At 39.6% G+C, this 19,830-nt stretch overlaps 1 protein-coding gene across 2 annotated transcripts in view; it reads left to right on the top strand.

Moving 5' to 3' along the window:
- DOCK1 (dedicator of cytokinesis 1) overlaps nt 1–19,830 on the top strand; it is a 563,486-nt gene that overhangs the window by 297,720 nt on the left and 245,936 nt on the right. For both annotated transcript variants that reach the window (XM_048857028.2, XM_048857026.2), the window contains exon 28: nt 15,523–15,624. In XM_048857028.2, the coding sequence (XP_048712985.1) occupies nt 15,523–15,624 (102 nt within the window). The remainder of the gene's footprint in view (nt 1–15,522; nt 15,625–19,830) is intronic.

Genomic DNA, 19,830 nt, shown 5'->3' with positions numbered 1-19,830 from the left:
CACACTTATAAATAAATAAATAATCAGCCAGGTCGTTAACATGAGAATAATTTATCAGTTTATGTAAAAATAATAAACTGCCTTTTCTCTCAAATATTGTCAGTTTGATGATATGATGATATGAATCTATGATGATAGATTTAAAAAAAGATGTCTTTCACATGACTAACAGTGCACTTCCCCAGCACTCACTGCTAATTCTCCTAATGTGACACTTCAAAGTTTTGGCATCTGTCTGACCCTAGAAGTTCCATGCTTTATGGTCAGCATTACTTCAATGGAGTTAAAGCAGTAAATGTGTGTTCTTTAGTTTTTGCAACGAGTAGAATGTTCACTAAATATACTTGCATCAAGATGCAGGATTAATAGTAAACTGTTGAAACAAGATAGAAAAATATTCATGTTACACTCAAATCAGAGACATGTTAGTTCAAAATAATTCTCAGTCTCTTAGAAGGGAAAATAATGTTTGCCGCTTGCAGTCCAAGAAGGCAGAAGTGTGCCTGAAGCTTGTACTGGAAATGTGATCTCAGTGGGTAAAGGGGAGGGATCAGAGCCAGTCAAAGATCTTGTACATCAGTAAGCAGATGAGAGTGGAACTGGTTGAGCTTCCTTACCTTTATCTGACTTGTTGGGGAGGGGTTGGAATCTGTCAGTTTCTCTCTGCCCAGACAGACTAAATGGGAGCAGACTGTCAGGGAAATGAGGTGGAAAGTGATCATAGATTTTGGTTCTTGCCAGCAGAAATGACCTCTGAATAATAAGTCTTCTCCTGTGAAATGCAGTAGAAGCTGCAGTTTCTTTTAGTAGGCTATGTGCTTTTATTCAGATTATCAGTACATTAGCAATTGAAACACCTGATTATTGTTTTACCATTGTAAATTACTTTTGTAAAACAATTCTTTCAACTAATAACAATATACAGAAATTGAATACTATTTTGACATGATGACCCTAAAATACTATAAGCAGCCCTCTTTCATGTGTTGGATATGCCTAATCTCATGCACGTAAACTTGGAATAGTTGGTAATTGCGACAGCTGCATGACAAACCATGGAGTCAAGCAATGTAGGTGTTGCAACTGCTCAAGCTGTATGGGCAGCTAACACTCAGATGGTTCATCCATGAACAGAACACCTGTGAGGTCATAACAAATTAATGAAGCTTTACTCTGTGTCTGCTAGAAATAAAGTTGGTTAGGAATGTATTTTAGCAAGACTTACATTAAACACCTTTGAGATTGATCCCTGGCAAAATAGTGGAACAGCTGTTGCAGTCCTCGATTAATAAAAAAATTAAAGGAGGGTAAAACCCATCAACATGCATTTATGAAAAATAGATCCTGTCAAACTACCTTGTATGTTTTTCGATGAGATTACAAGTTTGGTGGAGAAATGTAATAGTGTTGATGTAATAGACTTCTTTATGGCATTTGGCTGGGTACCACATGGCATTTTGATTAAGAAACTAGAACAATACAAATGTAATATTTTACACGCACGCACGCGCGCGCACACACACACACAGAGGATTAAAAACTGCCTAACTAATTGGTCTCAAAATGAAAAGGAGTACTTGTGGCACCTTAGAGACTAACCAATTTATTTGAGCATGAGCTTTCGTGAGCTACAGCTCACTTCATCGGATGCATACTGTGGAAACTGCAGAAGACATTATATACACAGAGACCATGAAACAATACCTCCTCCCACCCCACTCTCCTGCTGGTAATAGCTTATCTAAAGTGATCACTCTCCTTACAATATGTTTGATAATCAAGTTGGGCCATTTCCAGCACAAATCCAGGTTTTCTCACCCTCCGCCCCCCCCCCCCCCCCCCACACACACACACAAACTCACTCTCCTGCTGGTAATAGCCCATCCAAAGTGACCACTCTCTTTACAATGTGTATGATAATCAAGGTGGGCCATTTCAAGCACAAATCCAGGTTTTCTCCCCCCCCCCCTTTTTTTTTCCCAAAAACCACACACACAAACTCACTCTCCTGCTGGTAATAGCTTATCCAAAGTGACCACTCTCCTTACAATGTGTATGAAAATCAAGGTGGGCCATTTCCAGCACAAATCCAGGTTTTCTCACCCTCTGCCCCCCCCCCCCCACACACACACACACAAACTCACTCTCCTGCTGGTAATAGCCCATCCAAAGTGACCACTCTCTTTACAATGTGCATGATAATCAAGGTGGGCCATTTCCAGCACAAATCCAGGTTTTCTCACCCCCCCCCTCCTTTTTCCAAAAATCACACACACAAACTCACTCTCCTGCTGGTAATAGCTTATCCAAAGTGACCACTCTCCTTACAATGTGTATGAAAATCAAGGTGGGCCATTTCCAGCACAAATCCAGGTTTTCTCACCCTCTGCTCCCCCCCCCCCCCCCCACACACACACACAAACTCACTCTCCTGCTGGTAATAGCCCATCCAAAGTGACCACTCTCTTTACAATGTGCATGATAATCAAGGTGGGCCATTTCCAGTACAAATCCAGGTTTTCTCACCCCCCCCTCCTTTTTCCAAAAATCACACACACAAACTCACTCTCCTGCTGGTAATAGTTCATCCAAAGTGACCACTCTCCCTACAATGTGCATGATAATCAAGGTGGGCCATTTCCAGCACAAATCCAAGTTTAACCAGAACGTCTGGGGGGGGGGGGGGTTAGGAAAAAACAAGGGGAAATAGGCTACCTTGCATAATGACTTAGCCACTCCCAGTCTCTATTTAAGCCTAAATTAATAGTATCCAATTTGCAAATGAATTCCAATTCAGCAGTTTCTCGCTGGAGTCTGGATTTGAAGTTTTTTTGTTTTAAGATATCGACCTTCATGTCTGTAATTGCATGACCAGAGAGAGTGAAGTGTTCTCCGACTGGTTTATGAATGTTATAATTCTTGACATCTGATTTGTGTCCATTTATTCTTTTACGTAGAGACTGTCCAGTTTGACCAATGTACATGGCAGAGGGGCATTGCTGGCACATGATGGCATATATCACATTGGTGGATGTGCAGGTGAACGAGTCTCTGATAGTGTGGCTGATGTTATTAGGCCCTGTGATGGTGTCCCCTGAATAGATATGTGGGCGCAGTTGGTAATGGGCTTTGTTGCAAGGATAGGTTCCTGGGTTAGTGGTTCTGTTGTGTGGTATGTGGTTGTTGGTGAGTTGGTGAAGCAAATACTTGGGAGGAGGTATTGTTTCATGGTTTCTGTGTATATAATGTCTTCTGCAGTTTCCACAGTATGCATCTGATGAAGTGAGCTGTAGCTCACGAAAGCTTATGCTCAAATAAATTGGTTAGTCTCTAAGGTGCCACAAGTACTCCTTTTCTTTTTGCGAATACAGACTAACACGGCTGTTACTCTGAAACTGGTCTCAAAATATAACTGTAAATGGGAATCGTAGAGAAAGCCACTTTATTTCTAGTGGAGTCTCAGAAGGATTGGTTCTTGGCCCTGTGCTATTTCACATTTTCACCAATTAATATATAACATTATTACTGATAAAGTTTGTGGATGACACAGAAATTGGGAGAGTGGTAAACAATAAAGAGGATAGGTTGGTGATACAGGTACAAAGCAATCTGGATTACTTGGCAAACTGCCCTTTAGCAAACAGCAAGCATTTTACTAAGGCCAAACGTAAAGTCATACGTTTAGGAACAAAGAAGGTAGACTATATTTACAGGATGGCGGACTCTATCCTGGGAAGCAATGGCTCTGAAAACAACTTGGGGGGTGGTGGTGGATAATCAGCTGAACATGAGCTTCCTGTGTGAAGCTTTGGCCAAAAGGGCTAATGCAACCATTGGATGTATAAATAGGGGAATTTTGAGTAGTAGTAAGAAGTTTATACTCCCCCTGTATTTGGCAGTGGTGTGACCAATACAGAAATACTGTGTTCCCATTCTGGGGTTCACAATTCAAGAAGGATGTTAATAAATTGGAGAGGTTCAGAGAAGAGCTTTGAGAATGAATTAAAGGATTGGAAAACATGCTTTATAGTGATAGTCTCCCAAAGCTCAATCTGTTTAGTTTAACCAAGAGCAAGGTAAGGGTTGACTTGATCACAACCTATAAGAACATATATGGGGAACAAAAGTTTAATTATGAGCTCTTCAATCTTGCAGACCAAGGTATATCAAGATCTAATAGCTGAAAGCTGAAGCTGGACAAATTGGGTATGGCTACACTGCAGCTGGGAGTGTCTCCCAGCTCGAGTAGACAGATCTGTGCTATAAATAGCAGTGTGAATGATGTGGCACGAGCAGTGGCTCCGGCTAGCCTCCAGAGTACGGACTTGGGGTCAGGTGGCTAGCCCGAGCCACTACCTATGTCTGTGTCCAAACTAGTTTTGCATGCTGGCTTGAGCAGAGCTAGCGTGTGTCTGTCTAACAAGCTGGAAGGCGTACTCTAAGCCGCAGTGTAGGCATACACGTTCAGATTAGAAATAAGGGGGCAAATTTTTAACAGTCAGAGTAATTAACTGTTGGAACAATTTACCAGGGTTCGTGGTGGACTCTTTATCACTGGCAATTTTTAAATTTTTAAATTTATTTTTAAAGATAGGCTGTAGTTCAAACAGGAATTAAGGAAAGTCCAATGATCTGTGCTGTATGGAAGGTCAGACTAGATGACTACAATGATGTCTTCTGGGCTTATAAACTAAGATTCTGTCAATAACATTAAGACAGAACATAATTATAGTAGTTCTAATAAATAGTTCATAATAGTGCTATGTTTTCATGGAGACTAGTTTGAAAACATGTTGGCCCAGACACACCTTAAAAGAGAATACACATGGATAATTAAAATCTTTCCCCATTATGGATTCAGTTTTTTCTCTAACAATAGTACTTAACTCCTGTATAGCACTTTTTATTTGTGGATCTCAAAACATTCTACAAAAGATGGTAAGTATCACTATACACAGAATACAGATGAGGAAACTGAGAAGTATATATGTGATATGTCTTTCAACCATTTTTTTTAGTTTTGATCCATGTAAATTTTCTTGTTACTAGTGATGCTTCAATTTACCATAAATGCTGCTTATTATGATCGTTTTAAATTCTTTTATTCAGTTAGGGAGATCTTCCCAGATTGGCACTGCTGATCTGCCTTATTTAAGAGCCACAGTGAATAGTTCCCCACAAAGGTCCAGTTTGGAAGTATACCTTCCATTTTAACTTTGAACAAAACATTTAATTTAACATTTGTTTAAATGTCTTTCTAGGATATAAATGTCATTATAGTGTACATAGTCAGACACCAAAACCAAAAATATAGTCTCATTCTTCTACAGCACAACATATGGAAATGAAAATATATTTAGGACTTCATTAATTTATTGTTATATCAGATGATATATTTGTCTTTTTAAAAGATCAGCAGACTTTGTTTCACAAAACGTAAAATACTGCACTATTGTCTACTGGTCAGAGGATAGGGCTAGATGTATGAAGACCAGGGTACATAGGAGCTTTCTTTCTAAGCATATTTCTACTAGCTCAGAGATCCAGCACTCACAGACCAAATGTGGATTTTTGAGTCATCTTTGCAAAATGGAGTCTATACATCACTGAATCAATGAATTACTCATCTATAAATTCCTTCCTCACCAGTCTTCAGAAACCTGACTGCTTCATATGCTTTTTCTAGTTGAGGCAGACAGGGTTGTTACCTTAGAACCAATGGTGAGACATCTGCTTCAGGTTAATATACAAAAGAAAGAAAACATATATTGTCCAGGGAAAGTGTAAAGGAGAACAATACGTAAATTCAAACAATGTTGGAACACTTAGGATTATTGGATCTGGATGGGCAATCTCACAAGGGGAAGAAGTGTTCTCATAATTATGTCTGCAGCCACAGAAAAAACAAACATTTGTCATTTAAATCTTATAAATGTTGCTACCTTTATTTCATAGAGATAAACTCAAACGTTGTATTGGTTCTATTTGTTTTTATTCAGGATGGCAGGATTGGGCCCTACAAATATCAGAGCAGCATATAACCAGTAAAAAGATTACAAATATTAACATTTTGTTCTTGTTTAAATTCTGCTGCCGTTTCCCTAAAATACTTTATCTTTTGAAGATGCTGTTGAATTTTACTCTCAGATTTCATATTTTGGGGATAGCTATCTGTGTTTTAATACTGAGAGCATATATGTATTTTTACCTCAATCCCCCTTTATATTATAATATAGATTGATGTCTTGCTACTAGAAGCTGAGGGAAGTTCTGTCAAAAACATTTTAAATGCTGCACAGACACTGATATGACAAAATAATAGCATTGATTCTAATCTACTGCGCACTGACCAGTGGAGAGTACTTGAGCATAATGTTCTCTCAAATGCTATGAAAAGCCTGTTAGCAGAAATGAGTTTTTATGCTTCTAGGGACCTGACTACGTGCATGCAGATTGATTTCAGTGCCTGCTTTTTGGCATATTTTGCAGTTTTGTCTTAACCTTTGCAACCTACTTTGATTGATGATTACAGGAATCTGTTATTATTTGAAATCCACGCTAATGTATTTTTACCATGAGTTAGTGATAAATACCATATATGAATTTATTAGATTAACCAGAATAGTGCATGCTAACCAAAAATAGCATTATTTGTCTTACAAAAAACTGCATGCTATTTCTTAGTATGTGTTTTAGCACATACTTTGCACCAGTGGTTCTCAAACAGCAGACCCCTTTGTGGGAATATACAAAGTGAAGCACTTTGAGGCCGAGCAGGAGAAGGGTTGCAGACAGGAAGATGAAAGATAATTTCTCTTAGAAAGTAGTCCACAGAATGCAAAATGCTGGAGATCCTCTGCTTTATACCATATTAGATTGTCACTTTGTTTGCTTAAGTAAAATGACGTGTAAACTTATGTATCAGCATTACATTGAATAGACAAATTGTCTTTTAATTCAGGTTTACATACTGGCCAGGTTTTCAAAAGTGGCTAGTGATTATTGGTGCTGAATGTGATACTTGAACACTGAACTTTAAAGGGGATTTGCAGTGCGTGCAAATCAGTCCCCTTTCAGGTATCTCAACTAGGATGCCAAAAATTGAGAGACACACTTTCACTCCTAAGAAAAGGAGTACTTGTGGCACCTTAGAGACTAACCAATTTATTTGAGCATGAGCTTTCGTGAGCTACAGCTCACTTCATCGGATGCATACCGTGGAAACTGCCACTTACACTTAAACTGCCACTGGCAGTTTCCACTGAATGCATCCGATGAAGTGAGCTGTAGCTCACGAAAGCTCATGCTCAAATAAATTGGTTAGTCTCTAAGGTGCCACAAGTACTCCTTTTCTTTTTGCGAATACAGACTAACACGGCTGTTACTCTGAAAACTTTCACTACTTACTTTCCAAAAGTAGGGTCATTGCTTTCTAATATATGGATTTATTATTTAGAAGCATCTTATATCTATTTTTCACTCGTTTTGCACAGATGTAAATAAAGGCATCAATTAGAAAATAATATCATAGGAACAACACTATAATTAAAACTTAAATGGCCCTTTAATTCTAGTTTCATGTTTTAATTTGTTTATAGATTTCTGCCCAAATGATAACTTACAGAGAAACTTATCATAGTGGTTTGAGTCCAGTGGTAAATTTTTGGGAGAGTCTGAGGAAAATTAGATGTGTCTTTAAAACCTAATTAGGGCCTTTGGTTGCTACGGTAATACAAGTAGTAATAATAATAATGGAACATCCCTCCATTCTGTTCCATTTCTTTCAAAGAGGTTTTCTCATTGTAGATAAATAGTTTAATGATTCCAGCTTGAGTTTTTTCTGGGAACTACTAGAGGCTATTTAAAGCAGAGTATCTTGGCACAAGAAACAAAATAAAAAAGCATATGCTGCTTCTCTCTCTTTGGGTGGGACCCCGTTCAGCAGCTGATTTGGTAGCTGTTCCAGACTGATGGATAAACTTCATGTGAGACACCAGTTTACAGGTGCAATACACATAATGGCTTATTTGTTTCCCACTTTGTATGTTTTTCCTGGTACTCAAGGCAAAGAAAACTCTTGGTGTCCTTTGGGAAATTGCCAGCAGATCGAGGGACATGATCGTTCCCCTCTATTTGACATTGACAAGGCCTCATCTGGAATACTGTGTCCAGTTTTGGTCCCCACACTACAAGAAGGACATGGAAAAATTGGAAAGCATCCAGCGGAGGGCAACAAAAATGATTAGGGGACTGAAACACATAACTTATGAGGAGGGAACTAGGATTGTTTAGTCTGCAGAAGAGAAGAATGAAGGGGGATTTGATAGCTGCTTTCAACTACCTGAAAGGGGGTTCCAAAGAGGCTGTTTTCAGTGGTGGTAGATGACAGAACAAGGAGTAATGGTCTCAAGTTGCAGTGGGGGAGGCTTGGGTTGAATATTAGGAAAAACTTTTTCACTAGGAGGGTGGTGAAGTACTGGAATGCGTTACCTAGGGAGGTGGTGGAATCTCCTTCCTTTGAGGTTTTTAAGGTCAGGTTTAACAAAGCCCTGGCTGGGATTGGTCCTGCTTTGAGGAGGGGGTTGGACTAGATGACCTCCTGAGGTCCCTTCCAACCCTGATATTCTATGATTCTATGAAATTGGCTTTCATATTGCAATCTTCTAGTGCAGTGGTTCCCAAACTTGTTCCGCCACTTGTGCAGGGAAAGCCCCTGACGGGCTGGGCCAGTTTGTTTACCTGCTACGTCTGCAGGTTTGGCCAATCATGGCTTCCAATGGAAGCTGCTGGAAGCGGCGGCCCGTATGTCCCTTGGCCCACGCCGCTTCCAGCAGCTCCCGTTGGCCTACAGCGGCAAACCACAGCCACTGGGAGCCACGATTGGCCAAACCTGTGGACGCAACAGGTAAACAAACCGGCCCGGCCCGCCAGGGACTTTCCCTGCACAAGCGGCGGAACAAGTCTGGGAACAACTGTTCTTGTGACATTGGTGAAGGGAAAAGTTTTTTAAATTAAAATGGAATTTACACTTTTAACAATAGTTTTAATATTGAGTTCTTAAAGAAAATGTAATATTTGCTTCATTCTGTTGATTTGTTAAGTCCATATGCAATTTCCACCTTTTTTCATTTAAAAAAGTAGAAATTTTAACAAGTTATGAATTAGGTACAGGAATTGCATTCTAAAAAAAGAAGACGACAATCACTCTCAAATAAAATATGTAATCCAAGTAATAACAGAATCCTTTATCAAAAGAAGTCAACAGTATTTTTTTTTAAATGGGCTGAGTTATTGATCCTTCGCCACTGAGAGCTTATTAAGAGTGAATTATTCTGGCTTATATTAAGATGTGGTTGCAGACACAGCACATCACAAAATACTGTTTTGGGAATCATAAACTCTCTCTTGCCTCAGTGTACCTGGTTTATTGATAAGAAAAAAAGGATTAAGTTAGCAGCTGTGCTGGCTGGTGATTTTTGTGCTAGAAATAAATTTAATTATATTAAAAAACATACAAAAATACATGAAGTGCTCTGTTGTTATAGTGTATGGAGTGATCATATTAGTCATTTGTGAGTATTTCATTTATAGTATTTGTTTTCCTGCTTTGTAAATATGAAAGTGTGTGAAGGGCTTGCAATGAAAACCTTGACACTGAATGAATAGCTAATAATTGCAAAAGGCAACAGTAAGTCCCATATGTTGCCCTTTGCTGTACTTGTTACATAAATATAGGTCTGCAATTACTGCTACAGTAAAATTGAAATTGATTTTTTAGAAAATTAGATTTTTTGCTTTGTATTGCCTGGAGTGATCTGCTATATGAGATTATAGTATTTTCTGAATCCAACTAAACATTAAAAAATCAACTTAAGACAAGTGTTTAATATTACTAGTTATTGCTAAATAGCTAATAGGCCATATGAAATAAGCTTAACCATTAGAAAATTTTGTTTGTAGTATTGTAGCCATGTTGGTCCCAGGATATTAGAGAGACAATTTGGTCCAATAAAAGATATTACCTCACCCACCTTGTGTCTGTTATAAAATTACAATTTTAGACAGCTTTGTAATTAATAACACACTGTGCTGGCTGCAAATGGAAGAAAATCTTAAAATTACTAAATCTAAAGACACATGAAAAGCAAAAATAAGTTTAATGAGGTTTTTTCAATTCAAAGCATCTTATAGGGATGGGTTTCAGAGGAACAGCCGTGTTAGTCTGTATTCGCAAAAAGAAAAGGAGTACTTGTGGCACCTTAGAGACTAACGAATTTATTTGAGCATGAGCTTTCGTGAGCTACAGCTCACTTCAATGAAGTGAGCTGTAGCTCACGAAAGCTCATGCTCAAATAAATTCGTTAGTCTCTAAGGTGCCACAAGTACTCCTTTTCTTATAGGGATGGTCATTTAAATTAATACAGCATAGTCAAATATAGTTCATAGAATCATAGAATATAAGGGTTGGAAGGGACCCCAGAAGGTCATCTAGTCCAACCCCCTGCTCGAAGCAGGACCAATTCCCAGTTAAATCATCCCAGCCAGGGCTTTGTCAAGCCTGACCTTAAAAACCTCTAAGGAAGGAGATTCTACCACCTCCCTAGGTAACGCATTCCAGTGTTTCACCACCCTCTTAGTGAAAAAGTTTTTCCTAATATCCAATCTAAACCTCCCCCACTGCAGCTTGAGACCATTACTCCTCGTTCTGTCATCTGCTACCATTGAGAACAGTCTAGAGCCATCCTCTTTGGAACCCCCTTTCAGGTAGTTGAAAGCAGCTATCAAATCCCCCCTCATTCTTCTCTTCTGCAGGCTAAACAATCCCAGCTCCCTCAGCCTCTCCTCATAACTCATGTGTTCCAGTCCCCTAATCATTTTTGTTGCCCTTCGCTGGACTCTCCAATTTATCCACATCCTTCTTGAAGTGTGGGGCCCAAAACTGGACACAGTACTCCAGATGAGGCCTCACCAATGTCGAATAGAGGGGAACGATCACGTCCCTCGATCTGCTCGCTATGCCCCTACTTATACATCCCAAAATGCCATTGGCCTTCTTGGCAACAAGGGCACACTGCTGACTCATATCCAGCTACTCGTCCACTGTCACCCCTAGGTCCTTTTCCGCAGAACTGCTGCCTAGCCATTCGGTCCCTAGTCTGTAGCTGTGTATTGGGTTCTTCCGTCCTAAGTGCAGGACCCTGCACTTATCCTTATTGAACCTCATCAGATTTCTTTTGGCCCAATCCTCCAATTTGTCTAGGTCCTTCTGTATCCTATCCGTCCCCTCCAGCGTATCTACCACTCCTCCCAGTTTAGTATCATCCGCAAATTTGCTGAGAGTGCAATCCACACCATCCTCCAGATCATTTATGAAGATATTGAACAAAACCGGCCCCAGGACCGACCCTTGGGGCACTCCACTTGATACCGGCTGCCAACTAGACATGGAGCCATTGATAACTACCCGTTGAGCCCGACAATCTAGCCAGCTTTCTACCCACCTTATAGTGCATTCTTCCAGCCCATACTTCCTTAACTTGCTGACAAGAATACTGTGGGAGACCGTGTCAAAAGCTTTGCTAAAGTCAAGAAACAATACATCCACTGCTTTCCCTTCATCCACAGAACCAGTAATCTCATCATAAAAGGCGATTAGATTAGTCAGGCATGACCTTCCCGTGGTGAATCCATGCTGGCTGTTCCTGATCACTTTCCTCTCATGCAAGTGCTTCAGGATTGATTCTTTGAGGACCTGCTCCATGATTTTTCCAGGGACTGAGGTGAGGCTGACTGGCCTGTAGTTCCCAGGATCCTCCTCCTTCCCTTTTTTAAAGATTGGCACTACATTAGCCTTTTTCCAGTCATCCGGGACTTCCCCCGTTCGCCACGAGTTTTCAAAGATAATGGCCAATGGCTCTGCAATCACAGCCACCAATTCCTTCAGCACTCTCGGATGCAACTCGTCCGGCCCCATGGACTTGTGCACGTCCATGGGGCCGGACGTTGGAACACACATGCTCCTTGAGTTTTAAAATAAATGGAAATGGTTGAAGCTTTATAGTGTACTTTTAACTGTTGTATGGTTTTCTTCTTTATATATATTTTAAGATGGCGTTAATGGACTTAAGATGAAATAGTGCAAAGGCCCCATTCCTCCTCCAGCCCTCCCCCCAAAACTCCCACTCCCTCAGAATTAGGATAAAGATGATCTCCTCTGTCTCTTTTTGACCCTGCATTCAGGAGGAAGTGGGGTAATGGAAACACATACTGGTCAGATGGTATGACACGGCGAGTATCATTCAGATGATTTGATTACTGTCCCTTGTATTCATTTTATGAGCATCTAGTTTTTGCCCTACACAGATTCTTTATGGATGAACAGATTTTTATATGGCTAAGGGACTCTGTGTTTCTCTTAGTGTTGCCAATTTTGGTTGCACACGTTCTTGGAGGTTTCATCACGTGACCATCTTTAATTCCTGGGGACTCCATAACAATCCTGGAGGGTTGGCAACCCTAGTTCCTCTCCTAGTGGAAATGTAGTCCCATCTAACATTGTTAGCTGTTACCAAGCATCCATCTCCTTTTTTTTACTTTGAGGTTTTGTGTTTTCAAAATATTTTGTGGGGCTTTTGTTCTTTTCATTTTGGATATATTGTTTGTGTGTTCTTTGTGTATACTGTGGATGAGTTACTTTAATTCCTTGAAGGAGACATTTACTTACTTCCATGGACTTATCTGTATTACTACTTAAATTGTGCTTAGTTGGATAAAGGCCTATACCCTAGTCTTATGGGTTGTTGCTGACCTGGATGTACTCTTTGATATATTTCATTCTTTACTTTGCTTTATGGTGAGTTCATATGTAGTGTGTTTGTTCCTGTGTTTTTCTTTCACTAATAAACATTAGTTTAAAAAAAGAAAAATATTTTATGGTTTATATGGAAACACAACATTTAAGTATAAAGTATTTACCTTACATGTATCTTGTGTGACTCTTAGCATGCTAATTAATAAGATATTTTTATGTAATTATCTTTCTCTCCATTGACTCATCTTCTTTTCTTGCTTATCAGCATGATCGTAGTAATTCCCACAGACAAACACTGTGCTGTTACAAAGAGAGGATTATGATCTCAAGGCAAGAGCTAGAGGTATTGGAATATGAAGGAGAGGGCTCATGTTTGCAAACATTAATCTTCAATAATTAGCCATTTAATGGGGCAGTGGCCACAAATTTACATACAAGATAAATTAATATAAGATAAACTTCATTTCTAAATGTTGATGCATCTGAACAGTGAATGTTTAAATCCATAAGGTTTGACCATTTTCCCAAGTTAGTTCTCCATTCAAATACAAAGTTAGCATTATCTGTTCCCTTGGTACAAAATTCATCTCTCAGTTGTTGCCATTGTTCATAATAATTTAAATTGCTAAACAAACAGAATGAGATTATCATAACTATGTGAACAAAGCTATTAACCAGGTACAGAAAATATGCTATGTTTAAAAAAAAATAAATCAGCTGTGTACTGATGAATTAACCATTAAGGTCCTGATTCAGTAGAGAAATAATATACATGCTTAACTTTAATTACATGAGTAAAATTAATCATGTACATAAATGTTTGAAGGACTAAGGCCAAAAAGAGTGGAGTTTTAAAAGATTAGATATTTAAATGGTCAAATACAGAAGATAGATTTAAGAAAATCTGTCTAATCTCCTTTCTCTTTTTCACCTTTCCTGAATGTATATGAACCAGGAATTCATGGGGGTGGTAAGACCTAATGTTATCTTGAATCTAGCCCTAATTGGCCAGTTTAAAAAAAAACAAAATACTCCCCTTCCCTCCCCCGCAAACTCTGGCCTTTGTGGCTCAGAACCACCACATTGATTATTATATCGGATCCTTAAGGGAGATGGACTGAATATTATTTAGATTTGGCCTCTAAGTAGCAAACCCTTTTTCTGCGTCTTTATGTACATATTATACAGTCTCTTTTGGCAATTAATATTTTTCCTTTTCTGTTTCCCATGAGAGGGTCCCCTATTATGTAAATTTCCTATTAGCTAACATCATTTTATATCCCCATCTCTTGCTATGGATAAGAGAGAGTAACCGTAAAGGTCTTTGACATACCAAAATGCCCAGTGAGCTGACCGCTCCCTTTTCTTATTTACACCTTTTGCACCTCTTAATATTTCTAATCTATATCTGTGTAGTATAGAAAAATTAGTAAGGGAAAAGGCATTCCTTCCAACACAAACAAAGTCAGCTAAGCAGCAGAACAAGTATGAGGTCTGCTGCCCTGGAGGAAGGGTATGCAGAAACCCAATGCAAGGAATCTGTCAGGAAGTTTGGGGACAGGGTGAGTGTGTGGTGGATCAACAATTACACAGATGCACAAGTCAAGCCTCTTCCATGGCCTGATATTTGACCTCAGGTACTTGAGATTTGTGTAGCAAAGAGATTGAAGTGCTAACTATTGAAGGCCTTAAATGGCAAAAATTTATCAATATCCTGCTTTAGAAAGAAAGTGTTCAATCAAAAAAATACTTTCTCAAGTGTTGTGTTACCACTCAAATTGACTTTATATCACACTATGCATGAAATAGAATAATCTTCAAAGTAGAAAAAAAAGATTAATTTGAAATGTTATGTAAGGGAGTATGGAAATCAAAGAGAATTACCTATTTATTCTCTAACTTTCCTTTGAATTTTGAGAATTTCCTAAAAATCAGACGTATTTGTTAATTTATTAAGAATCATTCCAAAGATTTATGTTCTATTTGATTATGGGCAGTCCACTTAACATATTCTTAACAGGGGATATTAGAATAAATTTACTAAACTAGTAGAACTGTCATTGATGATAGCCTAGATATGCTAGTACCAATAGGGCTTTTTCTTAACAGAATGTAGTTTGGGGTTAAGACTTTTCAGTGCAGAAAAATTTAAATATTGGGATTAAAAAAATAACGCAAAACCTTTTTCATGGGTTTAGAGAGACAGTGTGGCAGATGGTATTTTTGATGACAGTATAGTGTTTTTTCATAAAGCTGGTCATTCTTACAATATCCATTGTAATGATTTTTAATGCAATGTCTTCATTGCAGACTATACTGACTTACCCACATGTGGATACTAGAACTGGTAATGTGTTTGTTAGATTTTAAAGTCTGTAATGCAGAAAAGGTTTATATCTCCAGATAGATTTTGTATCAAAATATAGTCCAAAATCAGGACTGAAATGCCTGATCAAGTATGAAACAAATAAATTTAAATTTTATATTTTCATGCACTTGTATGTGTTTGAATGCCTATTAACTAGCAGCAGACTATGCATGGACCCTTGGATTTCTTTCTATTAATGACATGTTAATGATAAAGTTTTACTTTGACTAGTCCATTTTATTGACATACCAAAAGAAATTGTTGGAGCCTAGTGACACAATGTTTTGATAGCAGGTACTATTTAGCCCCATCGGTTAAACTATTATTATCATTATTTTAATAGGGAAACTTCGTTGCAAGCATGACAGCCATTTTAAGGCAAATGGAAGACTATCATTATGCTCATTTAATCAAGACTTTTGGAAAGATGAGGTCAGATGTTGTGGTAAGTTTAACTTTGGCATCTTTACCCTATGTAGCATTTGTCTTACTTTCTGTTTCTGTTAGTATTTGATAAATGCAGTTACAGATTTGAAAAAAAGGTATTTGATTCATATAACCTAACATTTTAAGTTTAAAGGTGCACTCATTTAATAATCAGCAATAATGATTGAAGCTCATCATATATTTTTTTTGTAATCATTCTTTAACTCCACCTATAATACAACATAATTAGAGCATAACAGGAATTTATTGCTAAGCAGATAACTCTAATGACCTGGAACTATCATTGCCATATGGCAAATGCATAAGGCAGAGTAGCAACCAAACTTGTTGGCCGAGATCCATCAAGCAGCAGACAAGCTGAGATCTGATCTGCTTTACATTACACATTCTGTTACTTAGGAACAATGGGTTTTCATGTTAGAGCATTTTAAGCAGTTTTTGGATATATTTTAATTTCAGAACCACCTTCATTCGCTGTATGCAGTGGCTACAGAGGTGTTAACAGGCCACTCTACCTTGAATGATACCTTACAATTTGTGCTAACTCCTTATGCTAAACCATCTGTTCCACCTTCATGTTGCTTCATGGGTTTACCTTTCCCAGACCTGAAGAGTAGCTTTGTATGTCTGGAAAGTTTCTCTCTCTCACCAACAGAAGCTGGGTCCAATAAAAGATATTACTTCACCCACCTTGTCTCTTTATTCACTGTAGTGAGTTAGATACAAAAAGAGAAAAACAGGTTTCTTGATTTCTGGCAACCTCAACGTTGTGTAATTTAATATTCTTGCCTGAAGTTTTATTGTAGGAAAAATATTGGTGCTTTTCTTGATACAACAATTCACTCATCCCTGCTGCAATATGTCATTTTAGTGTGTTTTAAATTTTTATTTTTGAAAAAAGGAAAAAAGAGGAGTAAAGGAAATAGCTCAGCATAACAACATGCTACTCTATAGTTACATGTGTCTGATTCTTCTTTGAGCATTTTCCCTCTGGGTGATCCATGTCAGGGTGTGTGCTCGCCTGTGCTCACTTGATTGGAGATGTTCATCATCAGTGTCTAGGCACCCTCATGCTGTGATAGGAGGGTATATAGCAGGGGTGGCCATACTTACTGGCCCTCCGAGCTGCATACAACAATCTTCAGAAGTTTGAGAGCTGGGGCACACCTGCCAGGGGCTGGGACTCGGGGCTTCAGCCCCGCAGAAGGCACCTGCCGGGGCTTAGGGTTTCAGCCCTGCTCCTGCTGAAATCTGTATAGTAAAGGGTAAAAGCACACAAAAGACCAGATTTCACAGGGGGAGACCAGATTTCACAGAGTAGGAACTAGTGGAACAGGAAGAAACACTACCCTCCCAGAAGTCCTCTTTACTAGATGAGACTGACATGCCTCTCCCCACCATCTTATCCCTGATGATTTTAAGGCCTTTCAAGACTTTATAAAAAGAGTAGCAGGCACCTTACAAATCCTGTTGGAGGAGCCCCAACATTCCTTATTTGATAACCTTCATACACTTACTCGCCCATCAGCGATGCTCTGCTTACCCAAGTATGCACAGTGTGGCAAACTCCAGCTGCTATCCCATCCACATGTAAATGAGCCAGCCAAAAAATACTGCATTCCAACCAGAGATTTGGAGCAGTTTTTCTCCTACCCTGCTCCCCACTCTCTGGTTGTTCAGGCTGTTAAGGAATGAAACATGCAACATCAGTGTCCCATTCAACACCATCCAACAAGAAGCTAAAACGATTGGACTCCTCAGACTTTTTGCAGTTCAGAATAGCCAGTTCTCAAGTGATTTCACAGTTAGAGAGAAAAAATGTAGGGCTTCATTTCAGAAGGTTAGTCAGTTGCCAAAGCATCTCTCTAGGCTTTGCTTGGTGCTGATGACACAGCTGCACCTATTCCCCTACCCTTCCAACCTTATGGGGATCATCTCTCCCCTTTCCCACCTTTCTAGAACACACAACCTCAGACAGATGGATTCTAGAAGCGATTTCTACAAGCTATTCCATCCAGTTCAGCTTCTTACCACCACCCCTACTGTCCCTCTTCAGGGACCCTTCTCATGAAGACCTCTTAAGTCAGCAGGCACAATTCCCCTTAGCTCTGGGAGCGATCAAACATGTTCCACTAGACTAGTCGGAAAAGGCTTCTATTCTTGGTAGAATCCCTGAGAAAAATGGGGATTGGATGCCAATTCTGGACCTCAGGACTTTAAACACCATTATCCGTTCCACATGGTTCAAAATGGGGACCCTTGCAATGATTTTTCCCCTCCTCCCCCGTGGATCCCAAAGACTGGTTTGTGTCCCTCAACTTTAGGATGCCTATTTTCATGCCACCATTCATCCCTTGCACAAACAATTCCGATGTTTTGGGATAGGCAGGGACCACTACCACTATCCTGTCTTAACCTTTGGCTTTTACACTGCCCCAAGGTATTCACTAAAGTTCTATCAGCCTCAGCAACCTATCTTCAAAAGATGGGCATAATTGTCTTCCCCTCACTGGATGATTGGCTCCTGAAAGTTTGCTCACAGACAACAACCAGAAAAAGCCTGTCTCCGTTCCACTTACTGGACCTCCGCCTCAATGTGGAAAAGTCTACCCTCATACCCATTCAACATACAGACTTAATCAGAGCCACTCTGGACTCTACTTCTGAGAGAGCATATCTACCCAAGGACAGGTTCACCATAATCTCCAATCTTGTTTCAACAATTCAACGGAGCCCGTAAACCACAGGTTGCCAACAACTTCTGGGCCATATAGTAGCCTCTACATTCATGACTTCCTTAGCAAGACTACATTCTCAGTGTCTTCAGGCTTGGTTGAGAACTGTCTACACCCCTAACAAACACAGTCTATCCAACGTCCTCAATTCTCTACCTTGGTGGAAGAACCCACAAAAGTTGTGTGTGGGAGTTCTATTCCTACAGCCTCCTCCCACGAGGATTATCACCACAGACACTTCCCTGATAGGTTAGGGCGCACACTCCCACAACCTCACAGCTCAGGGTGAATGGAGAATGGACCCTTCTTGTGGTGACCCTCCATATCAACATAATGGAGCTCAGAGCAGTTCCTTTTTCTTGCCAACACTTTGCAACCCATATCAAGGACCATCCAATCAGAATAAATGCTGGACAACAAGGCAGCAATTTGTTATATCAATTGACAAGAAGGAGCAAGATCCCAGTCCTTATGTGTTGACTCCATAAAACTATAGAACAGGTGCATATCACACCGCATACACATTTCTGTGATTTATCTGCCAGGTCTAGAGAACACTGTGGTGAACTCCCTCAGCAGAAATTTCAGCATCGACCATGAATGGGAACTGAACAGTGAGGTATTCTGGAAGATAAGTCTGTCTTGGGTCATTGGGACACAAATCTCATCACAATGCCATCCAGTGCAAAGTGCGAACATTTCTGTTCAAGGGAGGGTGCAGCCACTACTCAACTTGAGATGCCCTAGTCACTCCTTGGCCTTAGGTCCTGCTATATGCTTATCCCCAATGCCTCTATTACTCAAATTCCCAAAAAAATTGGGTTCCTAAACAAAGGGTTCTCAGTGTTCACCCACCCCATTACTGCAAAATTTATCAAGGGTTTGTTCAATCTCTTCCCTCCTGTCCAAGAGCCAGCTCCACCATGGACTTCAACTTTGTTCTCAGTGCTCTACGGAAACCCCCATTTGAACCTATAGAGAGTTGTTTCCTCTTGTCATTTTTCCTTCAATACCTTGTTCTTCAGCCAGCTTCCTATATATCCTTACACCAGAGTATGGGAATACGTAGGATGCAGGCACGGACCTGCAAACACTGCTAACTAAAAATCTCCCATCAAGAGTGCATGAGCATGTGCACATCCCAGAGATGGAGCAACATAGGGACAAAACATTTCAGTGAATTCCCGTTACTGTACAGGTGTGTAACCCCTATCTAATTTATACAATTTTAGCTCTTAAGGGCTTGCCAATTTTACCTATGATACGTAGGTACAGTTAGCTCAGGATCCACCTATAAACACAAAGTGCTTTCTAAAGCAAGATTAACACCGTCAGTTACATCCGAAAACATAACACTTCCTGTCAGGAGCTTTGTTGAGTTACTTGTTCTATGCTACCTAGAATTTCTGAGTGGCCTTCAGATGTAGTTCCAAATAAAGTGTATTAATAATCCAAATTCCATCTCTGAA

The sequence above is a fragment of the Caretta caretta genome, chromosome 7, assembly GCF_965140235.1.
Source record: "Caretta caretta isolate rCarCar2 chromosome 7, rCarCar1.hap1, whole genome shotgun sequence".
NCBI classification, from domain to species: Eukaryota; Metazoa; Chordata; order Testudines; family Cheloniidae; genus Caretta; species Caretta caretta.
The sequence above is the reverse complement of the archived record's forward strand: the minus strand, read 5'-3'. Positions and strand labels throughout refer to the sequence as shown.